Consider the following 23,082-nt stretch of genomic DNA (forward strand, 5'->3'; position numbering starts at 1 on the left):
TGGATGAGGATTTCTTCAAGGTCTTGGTGCAACCTTGGTCAACAGCTGCTGGTGGTTGTGCATCATTCCTCTGTAGCACCGTCAACATAACAGTTTCTTCAAATACAACGTTGTCTCCCGTTGAATCATCTCTTTCTACATTAAGTAACCCAAATTCCTGTCTTTTCCCCTACATCAAACCTTTTCAGCCATCCTCACTTCCATCTTCTGGCTTCTCTTTAATTTGTTCTAAGATGCAACCAGGACCTCACAGAAGAAAGGGTCCAAGCCAGGACCCCACCTGTAATTAGTAGGTTGACTGATGGCTTTCCATTTCTAACACAAAGTTCCCATTTGGTAAACACAGTTTTTTGGGGTTTTTGTGGGGTTTTTTTTGTTTTTTGGTTTTTTGTTTGCTTCGCAATAGCTACGCTGTAATTGATTCCTCCTTTAATCCATGCTCCTCCGTGATCATCGGGTCTTCTCTGACGTAGCGCCGCTGGCCAGCCCATTCCCAGCCTGCCCTGACCTCTCCTTCTGTCATCATCCCAAACCATGGCGTGAGGATGTGAGGCAGCATTAGCTGCACAAGCAGGATTGTCTGCAAATAGGATTTTAACAAAATTCACCAACCCAACTTCTGGCTAATTCATTGCATCCTTCTGCGACTGAGAAGAGGAGAAGGGGATGCCCAGAGATGAGGTCTCTCTGGAGAGACCAAGGCGAGATGTTAAGTGACAAGAAACCGGACAGAGATTTAAGACCCGTGTGCTCCCATAGCAGCTTTCAGGCAGTCACAGCAACTCTGCAAATCTTCCCGACATCCCCGTGCAGCTCAAGGGGGAGATGCTGTGGCACAGCTGAAAGCATCACGTAAAAAACCAGGCAATTACAACAAATTGGAAAATACGGATTATTAAAACCAAACATTTGAATAGCATGAATAAATCTCAGACTCGCACAGCAACGGACCTTAAGTCACGCTTCCTCGTGGCCATCTCCCCTCAAATGAACCATCCAGAAGCAAGTTGCAGGTCTCTTCCCTGCTCTGAACGGATCATTTTTCTGCTTTGAACATGAAGGCTGCACAGGAGAGCAACCTCGGTGTGTTCCCAAAGGTTAATCTGATTTGCTGAGCCACAGCCGAACTATTAATGATTAGCGCTGCGGTTTCTATTAAAAATCTTTTAAGCCAGCACAGCTCACGTCTATGAAGAAGCTCGTCCGACTCCTCAGGCCAGAGGGAAATTTAATTCCCTAGGTTTCTCAGCTGCTGCATAAATACCAAACATAAAACATTAGTTCATAACAGAAATGCTGCTGCTCAGCACACGGCAAGAGACGCTGCATCAGCGGGGATAAGCTAGGTAAGGTTGGCCAGTGCGAGGAGATAGGTGCGAACAGGGGTTGAGCTTCCCGCGTGAACAAATTCCCCCTGAAATTTGGTAAAAAAGAAAATTAAAAAAAAAAAAGGCAAGATCCATCAGAATGGATCAATCCACAAGACTTCTACTGAGCACGAAACAGCCTCAAAATATTGCCAGGAGAGTCCAAGCAGCTCGAGTTCAAAGCGATGTAAAGACCTGGACTTCTCATCACTTTTTAATCTCACATCAATTAAATAAGCAGCACTACTAAACTGGAAAAGAAATTTAAAGCCATTGTGTTGCTGTTCACCACTAAGATATTCCACTGGTTTATTTGCATCCAGTAATCCATGAAGAATTGAGGAAATGGGAAACCCAACTTTCCTAGTGCAATTCTCAATACAAGAAAGCAGAGGCTACAGCCTAATACGTCAAAGCACAAACACACGTAATCGCTTTTGATCACAGCTTTCCAAAATACCTGAGTCTATCCAGCTTTGAAAGCAACATATGTAGGAATAAACTTGTTCCATGTTTCCGTCTATCCATATAAAACATATTAAGTGCTTCTGCCTCCACCTAAACCCCAGCACGTCTAAAGCGCTTTCATTGAAACAAGTTTTTCTGCATCCTAATTGCATCCCGATTCCCAGGAAATTCCGTGCGACACATTAGATTTAAAAAAAAAAAAAAGTAATTGAATGTTTAATAAGAAAGCACTGTTTTGTTTCTGTACTTTACCATGGAAAACGGTAGGCCTAATTACAAGGATATTAAGCTTTGTAGCTGCTTAAATATATATATTCTCCTGGTCATCACAAGCATGGGTTCCAAATTTTTGCTTGTAGTCAACATGTCTTAAGGGGTCTCATCCAGTAAGAATCAAACATTCAAGGGGGAAAAACCATAAATGCAAAAATGGATTAAAACTAATTATTTAAATCAAGGTTTCCTGCTTTCCCGTGCTGGTCCTGGGCGTGAGATTTCTCTGTAGATGGGTGAATGGTTCTGTAGCTTGTTTGAATGCAAAGCCACGCCACTCCTCATGGCGAGGGCAAGCTTGTATGGGGCGGGGGGAAGGCAAGCAGAATTGTGATTGCTATCACGGTGCCACGTCGGGATTATTCAGTCCCATGAGCTGTAGCAAGCACCACCCTAGAGAAAAGTTTTTAAAATTTTAAAATTTTTTTCTAATTAAGAGAATTCAGAAGGTCACTTGATAGAACTGTGCATGGGAGAGACACCTTTCTCAGCTCAGAGACTTGCGTCAAAGTCCTTGATATCCGTTATCTCTTTATCCATCATTCCCTTACACAGTTATTCACCAGCGTCGCTCAGTATTAACTCCCTATAAGCAAAGATCCAGCATGAATGACATGAAACACTCGTTTTCTGTTCCTCCTCGTGGGGACTATGAAAGGGAACATGTGCTCTCACAGATGGAAGTTGCTGTCTCCTGAAATAACATGCAGCTAAACACCGAACTAAATACCCAGGGGTAAGAGGGCTTTGAGCATTGATTTCAACAGATAATTATTTCCATCGGTGCCTCTTCAAAAGAGGAGTTAAGGAGAACAAAAAAATGTATTATTTAACCAACAAAAGAGCAAAGTGACAGGAACAAAGAGCATTTTAAAAAGCAACTTTGTTTTGTCTCCACTTTTTAGATAGATGCACGCATGGGTCCCCAACTCCCCTGGGACCGCGCACGCCGCTGGCTTTCTTCTTCCAAGCGGCACGGTGGGGCAGTTCATCAGTCCTGTTCCTGCCAAGCAACTGAGCTTTCTCCTTGGCAGATGGCATCTCGCCCCTCCTCCAAACCCTGCCGCCACACACAAGGGCAATAGTTTGATTTCTGACCATCGAGGCCAAATTTAACAGACATTTCTTTCCGCCTCTGCCCAAGACATTTACCACATCATATCAGATTATGGCAAACATTAAGTGCCGTATTTGTGTCCAGACCAGCCCGAGGAGGTAATTTCGCTCACCAAATACATACTCATCAACCACTTCTCCTGTTCCTTACAGCTCCCGCTATGTCCAGAGGGGAGAGAGCAATGGGTGTGAAAGCACAAACTGAGAACAGATTAAATAAAGGCTGTGGGAAGAACACGATTCCTTTCTCGTGTATCAGGTAATTAAATTTGTGTTACCGCAGTTTTGTTTCCTTGTTTTCAGAAGCTGAAATATCAGAGAAGCTGACATTTGGAAGAGCGCAAGTTAGCACTGGAAAGCTGCAAGTTAGCTATATTTTGGAGGATTATTATATTAAACCATCTGGCAGGACTGTCAGAAACACTTACTGGTATCTAGCACTGTTGCCAACTGTATGCTGATGAAAGATACAGGGAGCGCTAGCCAAAGAGAGAAATAAGTAAAGATACAGCAGAAGATACTCATCTTTTGAGGCAACTCCTGGAGACAAACATTTTGTCCTCAAAACACTCTGGAAACACCAAAAACTCATTCAAGAGAAAAGACAGGAACTCGCTGAACACCCGGGGCACCAGGGCATTAGGATTTTCCAGCTCGCAAGTCAGCAGGAACTTTTTGAGGAAGAAAGGTGGAAGGGTACAGTGAGTGACCACAATCCATGGCTAGAATGCCTTGTGAGAAGAAAAAAACCCCATAACGTTAGAATAGGGGATTAAAATAATGAGTACGTTTGCGAGAATCTGCCTGAGGGAAAATAGTTTAGAAAATTAAAAACTCCATAGTAACAAACTGAAAGCTGTTAACCAACATCTAATTAATTGCAAACTGCAACCCCCACAACAAAATGTTAAAAGGAATTACAGGCAGGAGGAAGGAAAAAAAAAAAAAATCATGCAGCAACTAAGCTGACCCAGACCAAAACAAGTACTAAGAAAACAACATAAAGAATAATAAAATCACCACCGTGATGATAACTGAACAGAAAACAACTTTTGATGAAACTATCAGGACTTTACTGTGAACAGCCAAAGCCAAGGCTATGTTGTATACTATAGGTTTTGTTTTTTAATATCCAGCAGATCTCTAGGATCCCAGCCTCAACCCAAGCACAAAAACCATCCTGTCGGCAACAAGCAGCCACGGGGCTGGGGTGAGCGCAGTCACACTGCACGCTGGCACAAGCGATGCTCAGCCGTTTTAGAAGCACAGGTTAGTCTCTGGCTGCAGTTTGCCACTGCAGCAAACTGCAGAGGGCACGGTGGCTGCAAGCGTGCCTGGTTTCTGTTGCTCTACTCCAGCCTTTAAATCTGCTAAGCGCAGATTCTGGGCCCGGCCAGAAGGTCCCGCAGAGCGTTCCTGTCCTTAGTGCTACACAGGGCTTCCTTGATCCAAAGTCCCGCTCTCTGAACAGTGAGGAATCACACATTTTGACAACAGCAACTTTTAAACAATCATCTCTCATCTTTCCCTACTTATAATAACTGAAACATTAGACACAGGTCTCAGTCCTGTTTGCCCATCAACAAGTTCCTTTTTAAGCCTGCCATAACTGTCCTGTCTACTTAGACCACTCCTTACAATGAAGCACTCACTTGGATGTGGATCTTTTGGGTCCATTTGGGGCTCTTTTTGCTTCTTCCCCACACTTTTAAAGTTAAAGCCACATAACTACAAAGGAAGTTGCAGAGGAAGAGAAGTCAACATGCTGTAAATACTGAAATAGCCCCATGTCCAACAGACCAACCTCCCGCTAGGGATGGGATCTCCTCCTGGTGCAGGCTGGAGAGCTGAAGGGTCAGGTTAGGGTGTTAGGACAGTCTGGAGCGAGTCACCTGGAAATATCAAAACCAAACGTGAGACAAAAGGCAAGCCAGCGCAACTGCTTTAGGAAGAGAATTCTTTTTATTAAATAGAAGGTTGCAAGTTCTGAATCTTGAAAGTCTCTTAAGAGTACCTGAAGCTGGGCAAAACAAACCAAACAAAAAAAGAACTGATGATCCATGGACCCAAGCCTGTATTTAACGTCAAGTAAGCTTTGCGAGAAACAGATGGACTCAAGTGACGCCTATGGAAACTGATTTTGCACATCCTCCTATGCTGTGTGTTTATCTGAACATGAAACATATTCCAGTACGATGTAGAGACCTCAGCTTGGATCTCAACATCCCAGAGCAGAAGACCAAAAAAAAACCCCAAAACCCAACCACACACACCCACACAAAAATGGGAATCTCGGATTATATAGCACTCACCAGGGTCTCTTTATTGAGAAAGTTCAAAGTTCAGTCAGAGTCTTTTGCTCATTAAATTGTCATCTTAACACCGACAGGGTACACAGGAGGTATTTTATATTAGATGTTAGGGTAATAGCAGATACAGGCTCATGGAAGAAAAATACCATAGTTTTTCTTATCAAAACAGTTTTGATTACTTGCAGAGTTCATATTTATCACAATAATTCTACTCTGGAACTTACTTCACTAGTAGGTCATTTGAAAGCAACCTTCTATAATAACTGTGACGAGTTTGACCAGCGTTTTCAAAGTGAAATTCAACATTTTCACTTAAAAAAACCCCACCGCTCTACTGTTTCAGTCTGAGGGAAAAATCTGGCTGCATGATGAAGTATGAAAACCACATGGCTAACAGAACTACCAATCATCAGTCTGGAAGTGTTTAAACCACCTCAGATCTTCCTGTTCAAGTGACACAGGAAACTCCAAAACATACAATTAGGATAAGAAGAAGCAGATTAAGAAAAGGAAGTCTGGAAATTGGTTTGAGGGATTTAAAAAAAAAAAAAATCAAATGCCTCCTTTGAGTAGCTAGAGTCTTAAACACAGTCTCCAACTCATAAACACAACAGTAACATTATTAACACACAGAGAATTTAAGTTTCAAGTGCTGACCTGAAAATGTGATTAAAACCGCCTGTGATTACAGGTGCACCAATTGCCTATCTGGTTTGCATCTGTAATTCACCAAAAGACAGTAGTTCCTCTCAAGTTTTCAAAACAAAACTCAAATACTTCAAGACCATTTGATATTGCCACTCCCAATTTAGGAGAGATGTCTGAAAAACCCTTCTTGGTCCTCACTACTGCCTTTTAGAAAATAAGAGAGCTGGATAGGAATGCTCACACATAGAAACTCTCTGCAGACCACAAAATCTCTCTGCATCTCAAAATATTTGTGTCTTCTGTATCTTGGGCAAGCAGAATATGGAAAGCTCGTTAGCAGATGACGTAGCGGACAAGTCTTGAGCCACGAACTTCTCTCACTCTCTGGCAGTGGCGCAGGATATTGAGGATCCTATGGAAGCGCTTATCCACTTTCAGCTGGGTGAACTCTTTGATGTCAGCCTCCACAATAAAAAATTCACCTGGAAAACAAACGATGACTTTGCTATAGAAATTACTATGTTGTAGGATACACTTCACATTTCACAAGTACCAATACAACCTCTTCTTACCGTTTCCATGAACCGATGAAAAAAAACATACAAATCAGCAGTAGGACGGCCTCACACTCTCTCAGGAACTTTGTTCTACTTTCTGAATTCGTCACCGGAAAGAATTATTACCAACCTTCCCATTAAGTTCAACTACCCTGCACCACCCATAGGCCCCATTCAGCGAGCTCCATCTCATCAGCTGTATCTCCAAACATCTCTCAAGCCATCCATGCTCCCTCTATCAGGGTATAAAGTCTGTAGCAGTTCCCAAACGCCACCCAGAGCCAGACAGGAGACGATCCACCAGTGCACCAGAAGATGGGGACAGCAGCAAGTCAACTGACAGCACACCTTGAAGAGCCACGATGCCTAACAGTGAACTTCCCTTTGAGGCCTTGCCCGTAGGTGTTCTGCTCTTGGTGACACCCAAAGCACTGACCTGAGCAAAACCAAAGAAATGCTCAGGGTCTGCTTAAAGGTCATAACACAGCTTTAAAAAGAAAAAAAATGACGTTCTCTCAACAGGCACTCAAGTTCTGGAATTGGCCCTTTGCAAATAAAAGGAAGGAGCCCTGGGTACATCAGAGCTACGCAAGCCCACCATTCCCTTGACTGCCATCAGATTTGGAAAAGATTAATTCTTCATCAACTAAGAAAGTGCAAGAAAAAGACTAACCACATGGAAAAGTATCCTCCCCGTGTCTCTTTAAGACAATGGCATAGGAAAGATCTGCATCAGAGCTGGCAGCCCATCCCTTCTTGTAATTGATTAACTACTTCTGAAGGAAATTCTCATTACGAAGCACTTGTTAAGAAACCAAGGCCGTGACTGGAGTTAAAGCATTTAAAATGCTTGCAACAGAATCCCAAGAGAAGGTCCCCACAAGCTAATAGCAGACACAACGAAGGAAGGAGTTACTCTAAGCGCTCCATAGCTATATTCACTAGCTGTGATTTCATATTCAGTCTTTATACACTGCTCAGATAGGAGATAATTATAGATCTAGTAAAATGACTGTACATGCAATACTTCCTGTAACACAGCAGAGGATTTTAACCATGCACCTTCACAAAACTGTACGGATGAAAAGCAATCTGAAACTAGGAACAGGCTAATTAAGACATAAGAAAGAAATATCCAATTATCTTTAAGGTGAGTACATAGAAGGAAATAACATATTCTTCTGCAGTATCATGCTTCCAAGTCCTATGAGAAAGAAGTCACAAGGCTAGGGGTGCTCTAGCTTGAGAAGAGAGGACAGCATTCTCCCTCCTCCTTATACCCTTAAAGTAAGGCAGAGGCAACAACATCTTAGATAAGATGGAGCATTTCTTCTTTGTATTAAGTTATTGGGGAATCCTTCCAGTTTAACCAAGGAGAAAGCAACTGATGCTTGCTGGAGATCCAAAGCTGCCAGGGAAGCTTTTATTTATTTATTAAACAAGTACAATGTAGCTTTACAGAGGCAAAATCCGTGTTTTTCTGTAGACGTTTCATCTTTAAATTTCACCTTATGAATGATCTAACTGGACACGCACTCCACTCTTGATGGAGCATCCAAGGATGTGGCGGCCATTAAAATTAAGGTCACAGAGTGCTGTTTATAAGTGGAGTGTTCCCCAAAATTACAGAATCACAGAATCATTGAGGTTGGAAAAGACCTTTAAGATCATCAAGTGCAACCATCAACCCAGCACCACCATGCCCTCTAAACCATGTCCCCAAGTGCCACATCTACACGTTTTTTGAACGCTCCCAGTGATGGAATTTTGCTTAGCAAGAGCTGAAGTATAACAGATCATGCTTTCTCACCAACTGGGCCATTTTGAGAGTTGGTGACACAGATGTCTAACAGGAAGTAGAATCTTCCAGAGAAAATAACTGTCAAAAGCTAGTATTCTTCCCCCAGACAGGAACTATGCTGGAATCTCAGAGCTTGCAACACTGCTTTATTTACATACAGATGAGGAATGGAAAGTTTATTTGCTAGGAAAACCTGCACAACTGCTTAAAATATAACTACAGCTGGACAGAGACCGCTTACAATTTCCAGTAATAGGGCACTACACCTAAACGGTGTCAGCAACCCAGGGATAGTCCGCATACCCGTTTCCCAGTCTGTTACGTTTGGGGGAGCATCAGAATGTCCTGAATCTATGCAGAACACTGTTTCTTCTTGTATTTGCTCAGAATTCAGAACAACATTCAGCATAGCAGGATCTTGTTTATGAAGAACCCAGAGCTGGCTAAAAGGTAGTGATTTGGTTGGAAACAGTAGGTGGATGCACTAAATAATGAGCTAAACAGGGTCACCTTACTGGCTGGAAGGTTACCCTGATAAACCAGGCAGCATCTTTTCTCATCTTGAAATCAGAGGAAGAGGTCAGCTGGCAATCAGCCCCGGCTAAGAAACTGTGGGAATCCTAAGCAGAGAGACACTCACAGTAGAAATTTCAGCAAACAAATCAATGAATGAACAACCTCATCCTGAAAAATGCAACAGATAAAGACATTTAATCATTTTGTGCTGGCCAGATAAGAACAGTCTGACAGCCTGTCAGACCTTTTCTCTAGACTTTCTAGATGATTAGTCACAACAAACAAAAACAAAACAGAACAACCTACCCCGTGTGCACACACACCCCCTCTCTCTCAGATGCTGAATGTCCCAGTTTCCTAACTGAACTCCCCAACATAAACAATAAAGACTGGCTCTCAGGTACTTGAAGAAATTAAAAGCCTCAATTTTTCAGACTTAAAAAAGTACTTTCTGGCAGAAAATGATCTCTGACTAGTTGTAGCTTTCTCGAGTTGCTAGAATGGCTCCTTCATTGCAGCCAAGGCCACGTGGACCATGGTGCAGACTAAGCAGCACTCCAGGCCTAGGAAGACCCTTCTAGTGTTTAGCCTCTCCTTTATAGCCATGGACTCAAAACTCCTTACTATCGTCCTCAGGACAGTAACATTGGGGAAACAAAAAAACAACACCGTAAGTTAAAAATGATGAAGCAAGTATTTCTAGAAATCCCAGATTAATATGAACCACTGTTAGGCTGAAGCAGAACTTGTCTAAAAAAAACCCAAACAAACCCAACAACAAAACCCAAAAACCCCAAACCAAACTATCCAAGCCCAAATCAAAAGGCAATCACATGAAGTAGTCTAGCTGCATGCCTTTAGCATGCTTTTATTAAAGTCCTTCACAACACTGACTTTCATATGGCCTGTGTATCCTACAGGTCTCAAAATAAAGCGCCAGGAACGTCCATCCTACCAGAATTCCTTCCCTAGCGGAGAGATGCATTTAGAATCTAGAAGTTAGTGATGTTATCACCATACCATAAATATTGAGAGACTCTCGATCAGAGAGAAATCCAAAGGAAGGAAGAAAAAGTTGTAGTTTGTCACAAGGTGACTCCCGAGTCCCCAGTGGGTGTGCTCAGGGCAAAAGGTTCTCACATTCTGTCCAGGACAAAAATTGAGAGGTGGACACCACGGTGTTGTCTGAAAAAGAGCTCGCTCTCTGAGCCAGAAAAGCGTTTGCTCCACACTTTATGTCTGAACTTGGAAACATGAGGGCATTCTAAGGACATTGCCAAGCTTGATATGTGCAGTACACCCCTCGAGGAATAATTACATACTTGTTCTCCAGAGGAAAGGAATGTCAAAAAGGAGATTTTAATATTAGAGATTTACTGTGCCACATCTCTTTGAAAAAACTAACCTGTAAGCACAACTAGCTTTCAAATTGAGAGAAAGACATTTTGGTGCATTTTCACTCCCTCTGTGCTTTAAAGAGGAGAAAACTTCTCAAGATTATCAGACAGCCCTGTCTCTTCCAGAAAGCCACTGCAGCATGACCGATTACCCAGATTTCCCAACTTCAGAACAAATTTTTAATAGCTCATGTCCATCCTAGCTTAAAAACTGAAAACGCAGCTTATGCAGTTTGGTTATCAAGCTAGTAGTTGCCAAAACTTGTAGTGATTCCAAATTAAACCTTTGTGCACTCTAGAAGTTTTTGTTACAACATGCCATGAAAATGACATGTTTTCAGTGAAAACATGTAAAAAGTAACCAAATCAGGTATGGGAAAACTCTTCAGTCAAAACAATAACCCTTGTTGCTAAAGTATACCACTTTTTTCAGAAGAGGTGACTGGATTTTATACTGACCATCCAGTTCTGTGTAGATGACATTTATATTCCTTATGGCCTAGAATCTTAACTGGAGATGAGTCTCATTTCTGTTCTCCTCCCTTATATCAAAGGGGAACTAAAACTCTCATGGCTCTAGACTGTCAAAGTACTGTTTGTCCCCCGCAGTGGATAGGAATTATTCTTCAGGGCCAAATCTGATTTAAACTGTGGCAAATCACATGTACATGCTGAGAAGGGAGGGAAAGACCTGCTAAGTCCACAGATTTTTTTTTTTTTTCCCCCCCCTCCTGTTGTTCATCTGAGAATAAGCAATAGCTGGTTCTCTAGAATTTTTCAGGACTGATTGTTTTAAACATCCCCACAGGTTAGGCCACTCCACCAGATGGACTATTTTCTGAGAATAAGATGCGGTAAGTCACACTACAACATGAAAAGCACATGCTATCATTAATCATTCAATATTTTGTCCAGTATTTTTATACTTGTGCTGCAATATCCAAATGTTATGAGTTTGGTACTAACAAAGGGGAAGAAAAAACATACCTTTTGTATCCTTAGTTTCTTCTTCCAGGAACCTGTGGTAGAGATTTCTGACTGCTGCATTCATAGATTTCAAAGGCTGATGCAAGATCTTGTACTTGCCTACCACAGCCTTGTTCATCTCTTGAACAACTGCATTAATCTGCTCATATGTTAGACGACCTTTCATATACCTACAAATAAAAATCAGTAACCAGAAAGTCATAAAGTTCCGTGTTTATTTTTTCTCTTTCATCAGGCTTAATTGAACATGTTATTCCTAGTTAGAGGCAGTTTCTTCTGCTTTGTGTTAATGAATAAACGTTGTAGTTAAATTTTGTTCATTCCCTTGATTGTTTAATAATGTTCAAGGCAAAAAAGCCATGATAAAACTTAAACCAGAAAGATGAAACATTAGAAAGCTAAATTAAGAAGTAAAAAATATCCAGTGCTTAAACTGTAAGGAGCCTTTCAAAATGGAATAAAGGTTGCTTTTATAGCGCACCACTTAAACTACAAACGCAGAAAAACCAAGGAACTTTGCAGAAAACATAACACAAGCCAAAACTGAAATTAAATGTTCCTGCCTAAGAGTGCAATTTGGTTCATATTATAATTATAAATAACCTGTGTTTGATCTTACAGCCATTTCTTTGGGTTTTTTTCTGAAGAAATACCAGTTTTGTGGTATATTTTATTGTGCAGCTAACTGAGCTACACACAGTTCTGCACTACTGACATCCTCTTCTGAAGTTTCAGAGCATTTCATAAAGCTAGTACTAAAATAATAAGATCTGTTGATAACAGCCTAGAGGTACAGGAAGCACAGAAGAGAAAAAACAAAGTGATGTGGAAATATTAGAACACTGGAATATTTGCAAGTAAGGCTATTCAACATTTATAGATGTAAAGGCATGCATTCAAGGAAAAGAAAACATGCTACAAACTGAGAAGCTGTTATATAAAAAAGAAATCAGAAACTCCTATGACAAGCAGTAAGCTAAATACAAAACAAAACCCCAGAAAACACTGCAGTAAAAGCCAGGGCAACCTTGCAACTTGAATTATCCTGTGATCACCATTCAGTCACTACCACAAGCCACACTTGGCTGTTTGCATTTGGTTCAGTATCAGTTTGGAGATGTGGGGAATTAAGAAAAGTGTTACAATTCATTTTAAGGATGAGTGGGGTTCTTTAGGTCAGAACATCAGGTGGCTAAAAGCTGTAGGACAGTAAGACTGAAAAGATCAATGGACAGGAAATTCTTCCTTCATTTTAATCCAAATGGAAAAACTCAATCTTTGGAAAACACACAAAAAATTTAAAGCATAAGTAGCTAATCAATTAAAAATTCGATATTCCAAACCAGGATGTGGGCAGGCACTCTAGAACCACCAACTAAAAATAAGTGCTTAGATTTTAATAATAGCCAGTCCCTGCCAGGGACACGGGGCATATAAAACCTCCTAAAATCAACACAACTGCTCTAATTTCAGACTGAATTGCTAGTAGGTTTATTTGTAGCCAGTTTTCAATTTTATTGCTATTTTGATTAATCCAGATTCAAAGTTGGAGGAACAGCCGTTTTTATAAAAACACTCTACTTGGCACACATAACATCATCTCAAATAAAAGCAGCACTACCACCCCTGAAATGCAGTCACACTCGGCATAAAAAGTAACACAGCATATAACCACAGGCGGGCTTTGCCTGTCTACATTAACTGCTATTTATTGCCCTACCTGCATCCCTTAGCCTTTTTATAAAGTCACAGAGAAATGTGCAGAGCTATGAAGATTAAGGCCAGAGGTATAAAATACCTATATTTAAGTTCCCGTGCTCCCACTATCAACAGGGATACAGTGAAAACACTTAATAAAGCCAAAAGACACCTCAGCTCATCCGGATGCAGAAACAAAGAAGCAGGATTCAGTTGCCTAAACCTCAGAACCGAGCGCTCTTTGAGAGGCCCTCGGGCATCCAAGAGGCTCCCACAGGGCTAGCAGATGTGCTGGAGTTTACAGAAAATTCAGGAATTAAAGATCTGGAGGTACACGCCAAAGCATCTCCAATGGCACCAGCCAGCTCTGCTGAGGCAGCTGAGACACGCCATTAGCAGCCAGGCAGCTGAGCCATCATCCGGTTTCGCCGACTGTACTGACTAGACGTTCAGTGACATGAGTGGGAGTGGGGACACTCGGTGAGCGTGGAGACATCTGTGTCACAGACACTTAAATGTAGGCACCTTAATCTGAAGCTAAATTCTGTCAAAAGCAACTGGAATTTTTTCTTCTGTACATAACTGTAAGGATCATAAAAACTCCAGCTGTTCCACAGTCTTCTCATGTTTCTATCCAGCCACGGCTAGCAAACCCATAAATGCTGACATTTATTTCTAGTCCATACATACACTAACAAAAAAATACAAAGTCAAGAAGTTCTAAATTCATCCATTTAGATTTAAAATAACTTTAAAATCTACTTCACTACACCAAAAGCAAAAACATTCAGAACTCACTTTTTTTTTTTTAAAAATCCACAGAAGTCCCTTTCAAAACACAGATGACTTTTTTTCCATAGGTATGAAAACCAAAGCACAGTGCTATGTTCTTCAAAGAAAAGAATAACATCAATATATCACATACATACCACTGGAAAAGACATAAATCTCCTAATGGCCATCCCCTGCTCCCTCAAAAGCACTTAGGCTAAAAGAAACATATATTCCCCCAAGTTACCATCTTTTGAGACTTCAGAGTCATAACGAATGTGCAGATTCTAAAAATATCTTCAGCAGTAAGAATTTTAGACACAGAATAAAGCAAGCATTGTCCTTTGCCTTGAATTCAATGTTAACCGAGACATCTACTGTGCAATTTCCTTTCTCTTCCTCCAACAAGGGCCTTTCTGTAACAGATTTGAAGGCCAAGATAATTTGCATGTTTTACTGTGTGAGAGTATTCTCTTTGCTCAAGGTGCTCCATATCTGCACCCAACACAGCATGGAGCTTTGTTAGATACCTGCTGCAGAGTTCTAAAACTACAAAGTCACTGAAGACTGTATATCCCTTTTAGTGCCCTAATGATGTTAGAGATGGATTCTCCTTCACCTTCAGCACAAAGCAGGTGAAAACCACCTAGATTTTTCAGTTAGTCTGCCACAGCTGCAGTAGGAAGGGAGAGAGGAATGAGACTCTTGGCAGATGCAAACCCCATGATACCCAGCTGGTATGGGATTTAGACACATATGTGATGCATAGGCACAGTTGTGCTTTATTAAGTCCCTCAGACAGGCTTAGCATAGTCCTGTGCCAGCGCAGCCACGCAGCTCCAGGACCAGAGCTGCACAAAACTGCAGTAGTATCCCTTGTTACTATAGCCAGCAGGTAGAAAGAGATCCTACATCAGAACCGGGATATGAATCTTATTCTCCTAAGAGAATGTTCTTAGGCGTGAGAAAATTTGGGTCACAAACATTTGCTGCTTCTATGTGATTAAACAGTATGTGAAACTGCAATCTTAGCGGACTCCCCTAATCTTGCATTACAACACTGCCAGGCAACAGGAAAAAAACCTGGTAGATTAATAGATCTGTTTAAATTCATGTAACTCTTCCTCCACAGAACAAACATGCCTTTCCCATCTGAATAAAAGTATTTCTATAGCCCCACAAGCACAGTCTAAGGTGCAACCTTTCTATAAACCAGCGATGAATGTGAGAGTATCCATTTGACCTCTGTCCCCATTCTCCCCACCCACGAACAGCAGTGGAAAACCTTCCACTTCCAAGGATAATGAAACGCTTAAAGGGGCTATTAGGGAAGATCATAGCTTTAACTGGAGATTAAAACAACATTTGGCTGGAATGCTCTGTGTCTACTTTTCTTGCCTTAGCAGAGATAAAGGCCAAAAAATACCCATGCGCCAGCTTTTACCTTCCCAAAATTTTATCAGGAGAGAAGTACCTGAGGGAGTAAATCCACCAAATGAGAGAGAATCTGCAGAATGAAAATACCAGGGGCACGCACTTTTAAGATGTAACCAAGAGAGTCCTTTATTATTAGCTCAATGTTCAGGCTCCTTCCTTTTCTGGATTGAGCAAGAAAATGGACATTGCTCACCTGAAAGTTTTGAAAGCTACAGGAAAGATGATTTGCAAAGTTCAAGTAAAACACAGACAAAAAAAAAAATTCTTATTGAAACAAGTGTTGTCAGGGAACACAAAATCTAGAGTCTAGATAACAACTTAGCTTTAGGCATCAGGAGAATTTTCCCCTTTTTGCAGAAGTACTTGTCCTCATCCCCAAAATGCCATTTAAGAAAAGTTATTCCTACATGACAGACTTCAGACAAGGTCCTGATGGGAGAGGAAAAAAAACCTCACAGCTTTCTATTCCAGAAGTTTGGGATATTTCAGTGGGAAGTGTTTTTGCTTTTAACAAGTCTGATTTCTTTTCCAGTCTCAAAACAGACTGGTAAGTCAAGACTTTAAGTTTTCAGAAACCAATAGTCGGGTCAAATAAAACCAGCATTTATAATTATTTTTCTTTTTAAGTGTAACCATAACTTTCATCTTATAAGATGATGGCTTTTTTTTTATATGTCAGTTCTCAAAACAAGAAGAGAACCCATCTATTAGCTAATATATTTCTGTTCGTACAATTACAGTGACTTTTGAGATAAGAGGTTTGGCTTTTAACTGATTAGTTCTGATCTTTCCAACATATGCATAAAAAAGAACCTAATTAGCTCCATTCATTTCATTTTCAGGTTTGCCAGTATTGCATATAAGCTATTTGGAGCTACTATCATGATGTTTCATCCTGTGGAACATTTAAAGTTTCAGAACATCTCTGTCAGTCTCAGTTCTGCAAGAGCTCGCTTTCCCAAACCTACGTTTGCCACCCAAATTGGCATGATGGGGTCTAAGAAAAGCCACGCTTACTTACGCAGGAACACTTTCAAATTCTTCTGCAGTTATTAGGGGTGCTTCTTTAATAAGTCTTGTCTCTTTTGTAGGTTTCTTTGCACGTTCAGGTTCTACAGCTTTTGTTTGTTCTTCACATTTCACAGTTAGCCCAGTGATGCTGTAAAATGAATGAATATTAAGTGTTTAAATAGCAGATAAGCAGTAAGGAGAATACCACTATATTATCAAGTCTGCTTACCCCAGACCTAAGTTCCAACCCATCTGTTCGGGCTGGATGAGCACAATTCACCATCTTTCCTGAGAGAAAAATAAAACAAGCCTACTCCATTTCAAATTGCATACTTTATCTGACTTCATTATAGCTCTTCATTTCTCTGCTAGAAAGGCTGCTAGCAGGTGAATTGGAAACAGTCCAAATGTAGCACAGAGCAGTTAAGAATTCAATGTACCATTACATTTCACAGAACATGAGGCCTCGCTTTTTATCAGATGAACCACAGCACAGAGCTGCAGCCTAACAGGCAGATTTAAAATACTTCACAGCTCTTTGAAACAAGTTCAAATCTTGGGCAGCCTGACTCATCCATTAATCTTTTGAAGCAAAGAAATTCAACACCATCCAGCAGGCTGGAATTTTTTTTTTAATTTTTTTTTTTTTAAGGCAAGATCCCAAAAGCTGAGGAATTTCCTGCTTTGAGTGATTATAGAGCACTATGTTTAAAAATTCACCCTTCTTCCAAACCCTCAGCTTAGAGCCTCAAACCCCAAGTTATTTGCCAGCCACCCACCTAGCTGGTCTCCTACTCTTCGGTAGGATAGCAAAGAGGGTACATTTGGCCAAATTCACTGTCGTCTGAATACAAGGACATTATAGGGCTGAGATGCGCAACAGAAATCACTAAAGCAGGACCGAAATGACCTGTCACAAAGAACCAATCCTTTACTTTGATCTAACCTTCCCACAAGAAGAGATCTTTCTTTGATGTGGGGCCCTACACTCAGCAGTGCCCCATCTGAGGGCTGGGATCTGATGCATCCCTCGATGTGACACCCCCAACCCAGCGTCCCATTTCCCAAGAAAGACAACTGCAGTGCGGAGGACAGCGAGTGCCATGAGCACCCAAACTGTCTGGTCCCTGACACAGCAACAGGGGAAGCTCTGCTCCATGCTGTGTCACAATGCAGAGCCCTTCTGAAATTCAGGATGCCAACAGTTAAACGAATTCAGATGTAAACAACTGAGGAACAAGGCGAGGCCCTGCACAAAAATACTCCTGGCACCCTGGAGCTAGCGCTAGTTGCAGGGAATGTCGGCAGAAGAGAAGGAAAGGAAAGGCTGGGGAGTTTTGGTGGTGTTGGAGGTGGCTTTGGAATAGAAGGATAAACACAAGGACTGAGGGAGGTGAGAGTTCACATTTGAAAGCTTCACTTCTCTGCCATCCTCCTCGCTGCAACAAACCTCTAATCTTTTCTAGATTATTCCCCACCCCTGGGTACTTCTGCTCTGGGTACCCATCCACTACCTTGCCTGTTCATCACTGCATGCAGCTCCCTGCTGACCCGGACCACGAAATGAAAGAACCAAAGCTTGTATTCAAAATCTGGGTTTGGTGTAATGAGAAACTGCTCTCTCAAACACCTGGAATACAAAGGGCTTAAGATACATTGAACTTGCTTTTTATGTCAGTGAGATTCCTCTGGTAAATAGGAACATCAAAACCAAGAATACAGGCAAGAAACAATAGCTAAAGCCATGAATTGTTCAATTTGTCTGTGTGGGCATTTTCATTCTGTCCAAGATTTGAAGGCCTGTCTCCCCGGTGTTCAAGTGCTCATGCTGCTTTCTGCATTACTTATTTCACAATATTCACTCAGACAATTAGTACTCAGCTCCCGAAGCATTTTGGGATGCAGAGGAACAGAAACGGAGAAGGTCAACGGAGGCAGATTTGGAGAAGACGACTGAAGACCCATTTACACCAATACAGATGGGTTCTGACCAGTTACAGTCTGTCTTGCACTTGCTCCATCCGCCACTGCACAACACAGTGAACACTGAGAAGTGACAACATGGGGACAAAGAAGAAAGGGTGCTTTGACAAATGGCATTAACGCAGAATGTGTTAGGAAAAACCTCAGGAAAAACCAACAGCACACACTGACAGAACAACAGTTGTAAAGTGGCAGAGCATAATCTGTTGAAAATTACTAGAAAAACTTGCTTAGTTTTACATGTGTGGTCCTTTCTAGAAAGGGAAGGAGCAGCTAAACTCGTACCACAGTTAACTTCTTGATCAAAAGCAGGACAAGATTGGAAGGGAAACCAACATCCCAAAGAATCTGTTTCATCTCAGAGGTAACACAATCACTAAACAAGCCTCATTTGCAGCTAAACAATTCCCAGTAGCTAATGTAAACTTAAGACAAAGGTTTTTCCTAAACTAAGAAAGTAAGTTGCGAAAGGAAGGCAGAAGCCCAGTGATAATTTCTGAAGAACTTCCACTCTTTCAGACACACTGGAAAAAAAAAATTCTGCAACATCTAAACTGAAAAGGAAATGAAAAAGGAACAAGATACCTGTAGACACATTTTAGGAGGCTGTTTCCTAAACTGAGGGTTCATGTCTAAAGGTCAGAAAAAAGCTTCTGCACAAGTCATCTCTTTACCAGCTAAGACTAGTCCAAGTTGCAATACAAGCAGTACCTACCCAGATGAGAATATTGCTGCACATGGTCTAAAATTACAGTTCATTTTTCTCTTCTGTAACCTTATTCCCACATCCTTAACCTTTTACTTTGCCGGAACATGCCTGTAATGCTTTCAGCCCAAGGCTTATCTGGCATTAGGAGCAAGACCAGGTAAAGCTGATAGATTCGGGGCACATTTTGGAAGCACTGAATTCAAATGGACTGATGCATTGCCTTCTGACAAGCTACAAGGGTGGAAACAAGTTCTGGGATCTCCAGATGTTAGACTCTAGAAGAGAACCCCATCTGGTATACACTAACACCACTCCAAAATAAAAAGCAATTCCAACAGGCCAGAGAAAGAGCTGACCACTCCAAGAAACCTAGTCAGAGTTACAAAGCCTTAGAAGCCTTCTGAGTAATAGCTATTGTTTCACATACTTTTGTCTCATTCTCTCACTTGAGCTACTTTATTCTGTACAGCTTCTTAGTACAGCCCTCTCAAAGGCTGGTGGATGTCATTGCTAGCTAGAATAAATGCCACACTGCTGGAGGGAAAGGAGAAAAAAAAAATACCACAACCATAATTCAACCCCCCACAGAAAGATGACTGAGATAGAGCATTTTTTTTTTTTAAATTACATGTGGAAGGGCAGTGTTGAACTTCAGCTCTAGTGCCCCAGCACTTGGATCACTAACCCACCCTTTGATCCTTACACACTGCAGCAATCAAATCGGTGTGTTTGCAATTCTAAAGAAAGGGATGCTCAGATTTACAGAAGAACTAGCTTTCTACTATAATGTCACACCTGCCACTGGAAGATTCCATCTGAGCAACATGGTATTTTGTAGGTTTTTACCTGCGGGATTTGTTAGGGTGCTAGCACAAGCCTGGTAGCGAGCAGTCAAGAGCAAACTCCAGAATTAATATGTATAGCAACTTTGTCTCCCAAAAATTCACAGTTAATATACAGCAAAAGGAGTAGAGCTGCACAATGCTGCAGCTGGACACTGCCAGGAGCATCCCACTATCTCTGTACTCATGTACCACATACCAGCTCTGAGTTGGTTTAGGCAGATGGGGAGGAATGTTTTCACGGAGGTGCTGTGCTTCATTTTGATCCCTCTCAGCAGACTTCTGGAGCTCCTGAAATTAATGTTAGACTTCATTAGAAATCTGAAACTATTAATGTCAAGTAAGTAAAATTAGTTTACTAATAGAGTGATGCTAAAATCATTGTTAACTTGATTAAGAGGTATTCTTTGCTCTCTCCCCATCATCCTATCTCTTTACTCCCTAATTTCCCAAGAGCAACTAGTAAAGCTCAGAAAAACAAAACTAAGAGCGAGAAAACATAAGCTTGTCTGTCCTTGCCTGCAATGTGTCAGAGAAATTTGAGTGGGCAAGAAGTAAGTTTTTAACAACACACCCTAGCAGGTCTGGGCAGGTGAATGGTGGTGGTGATGATACTACAGGAAACTCATCTACATTCCCCAAACAACATATTCACTAAAGACTTAACACATGAAGGCAGTGCAAACACACACCAGAAGAACAGATAAATAATCTAATTAAATAGTTTTTTATAGCTATTGCAACAATGTAAAAATAGAACTGCTCTTTAGATCACAGTATGTATTATGATAAAGACACACTTTCAATGTATGAACCTTGAAAAAGAAAATTTTTAACATTCACTGTGCTGGAGAGCTGGTTAATAAACCATCAGTAAGACTGTTCCAAGCCCCAGTTTCTCTTGTAAGCACATGCATCTAAACATATCACTGAGGATCTATGCACTTATCAAACATTCCTTTGAATCTTCCACTATTTTATGAACAGGGGAAAAAAAAAAAAAATTACTTTTAGCAAATTCTTCAGTTTTTCTTGCTGTTGAACTTCGGTTTCCATTTTATTCAGGAGATCATGCAAGAGAACCATCTCATGCCCTATTTTACAGAGCATAGACTTGAGGGATGGTTCTTGACCTGTCAAAGAGGGAATGGTAAGGCAAAAGGGCAAAACACTTCCAACACAAAAACCAAAATCCCATTTCCCTCCCCTCCACAAGCCGTGATAATTTACTAAATCCATGGTCCCCAATCACCGCATCTTCCCAGGAGAAGCAGCAATATTCGCTGGTCAAAGTCAACCTCCTACTGCATACAGCCAACAGAGTTCAAAACCGCTGTAGGAATAAAGGCTTCTCTCCAGCACGATGCTGGAAAGCACTAAGCTGTACCTGCTGCCACTGCAGGCGGAGAACGCAGGTCTTAAATGCAGCCAGGCTTTCACAGCTGCTTGGCTGCAGCACCCTGCTCTACTTCATGCTCTCCCTCTGTTTAGGGGAGCTCAAAAGCTACTGCCCTCTTTGGAAAGAGTTATAGATCCTCTTCAAACAGGAGGTTAGCCTAGGTGACCAGACAACCCTCTCAACCAACATTTCGATGATACTGTGTAACTTCCATTCATGCCTGGGAAAGGATAAGAGACAAATGTAAAAACGTTCAGATCGATTTTAGTACGTCGTTTTAAATCGGTTTGTTACCCACAGCACGTTTGCATCACAGCTAGCTACTGCTAGAGTGCCAGGACAAGACACCTGTATAAACCTTCATCTATGCCTTTGCACATGTTTGGAATTAAGCTTAACATATTCACTTAACATACTTGAAAAGATATTTTTTCGTCTCTTATCCTGAGCTCTCCCCACCAAGTATACAGAATATAGGGTACGTTAACCACCAGTCTTCAGAAGTCCCTCAGAGGAATATACTTTCACTTAGCCTATGTTCTCTGCTTGGCACCTAGGTCCCTGCTAATGCTCCCATTTTGCCATCCTTGCTCACATTGTTGTTCTCTGTATTTTACTTGACTTCTACTTCACGTTAGGTTCCTTGTCTAATTAGAGCATTCCCATTTTCCGCAAGGAGGTGCAAACCAAAACCCACTCTTCAATTCTTTTACCTATGTTTCTTAATTGAAGGGTCTTTTTAATAGTTGAAATCTTCATGTTGATGTGAAAGCATAAATCCTCCAGGTCTGAGGACGCCATATCTGCTATTATCATACTGAGTGAAATAAAAAAAGAACGCAGTAATTCCAGAAAGACCAAAGTCGCAAACAGTAGACACACAAGCAGAATTTTAAAAAGGACCCTGATATGTCAAAGAAGCAAAGGGAACTTAAATGAAGCAGTAAATGTAGCAGCTACCTTTAATTTTACTAAATTGAAAGCAGGAGAAGAAGCTCAAAGTAACTGGCATCAGACAAGACAAAGCAATGTCCCTGAACTCTGGAGACAAATGCAGTGTAATGTTACTACAACGATTCCTCATGAAGCTGGGGAAGTTTTTTATTATATTAAGGTGCTTGCTACCAAAGGAGTTGGAAATTTACTGCAATAAACAAGAAATATCTGGTTTAAAGTAGTTCTATAAGGCACTGCCAGGGAGATCGCATTGGGTGATCAGTATTTTAAAGAGGTGTTTCATTGTTTTTGTGATTTTTTTTTCTTTTTTTAAAGGACCAGTAACTAAACAAAGGCAAATGTGCACTTGCTTGCTAGCAGAGCATGGTGGCACAAAAAGCAGAATTATACATCGCTTACTTTTGTGTAAGTACAGTCGTGAACTCTATTACAGGAAAGAGCCGATAGAAAAACGCGAGCTCCTTGTACCGCCACCGCAGGGCAGCCCCTGCGTTTACAGCGCTTACACAGCTCCCTCTCGTGGCTACCTCACACCCGAGAAACGAAAACTTTTTGGCGTTAAGTTTTACACCACTACGAACCAGCACACTCGCCGAATTAGTTATTAGAGACTTGCCGATGTCTACGCCTTCCACAGCCGAGGAGAAACCGCTATAACCCGCGGCACCCCTCCCCCCGCCGCCTTGCCTCACGGCCTGCCCCAAGGCGAGTATCTCCTGCCCCCGCGCCCCGCTCTCACCGCTGCGATGACCGGAGCGGGCCGGCCGGCTGGCCGGGAGCGGTGAGGGGGTGCCCGGCTCCCGCGGGAGGGCAGCGGCCGGACCCGGGCGGCA

At 41.6% G+C, this 23,082-nt stretch overlaps 1 protein-coding gene across 1 annotated transcript; it reads right to left on the bottom strand.

Annotated features, from left to right (window-relative positions):
* Window positions 1-5,541: 5,541 nt before the first annotated feature.
* Window positions 5,542-22,093, bottom strand: LOC309415252 (SKA complex subunit 1-like; the record flags this gene model as incomplete). Its single annotated transcript, XM_082012718.1, has 6 exons — window positions 5,542-6,666; window positions 11,443-11,612; window positions 16,370-16,507; window positions 20,093-20,184; window positions 20,902-21,026; window positions 22,006-22,093. 6 exons carry the CDS (start codon window positions 22,091-22,093, stop codon window positions 6,518-6,520), a joined length of 762 nt encoding a protein of 253 aa, XP_081868844.1. The 3' UTR covers window positions 5,542-6,517.
* Window positions 22,094-23,082: the final 989 nt, after the last annotated feature.

This window comes from Phaethon aethereus (assembly GCF_964289735.1).
Source record: "Phaethon aethereus genome assembly, chromosome: W".
NCBI lineage: Eukaryota > Metazoa > Chordata > Aves > Phaethontiformes > Phaethontidae > Phaethon > Phaethon aethereus.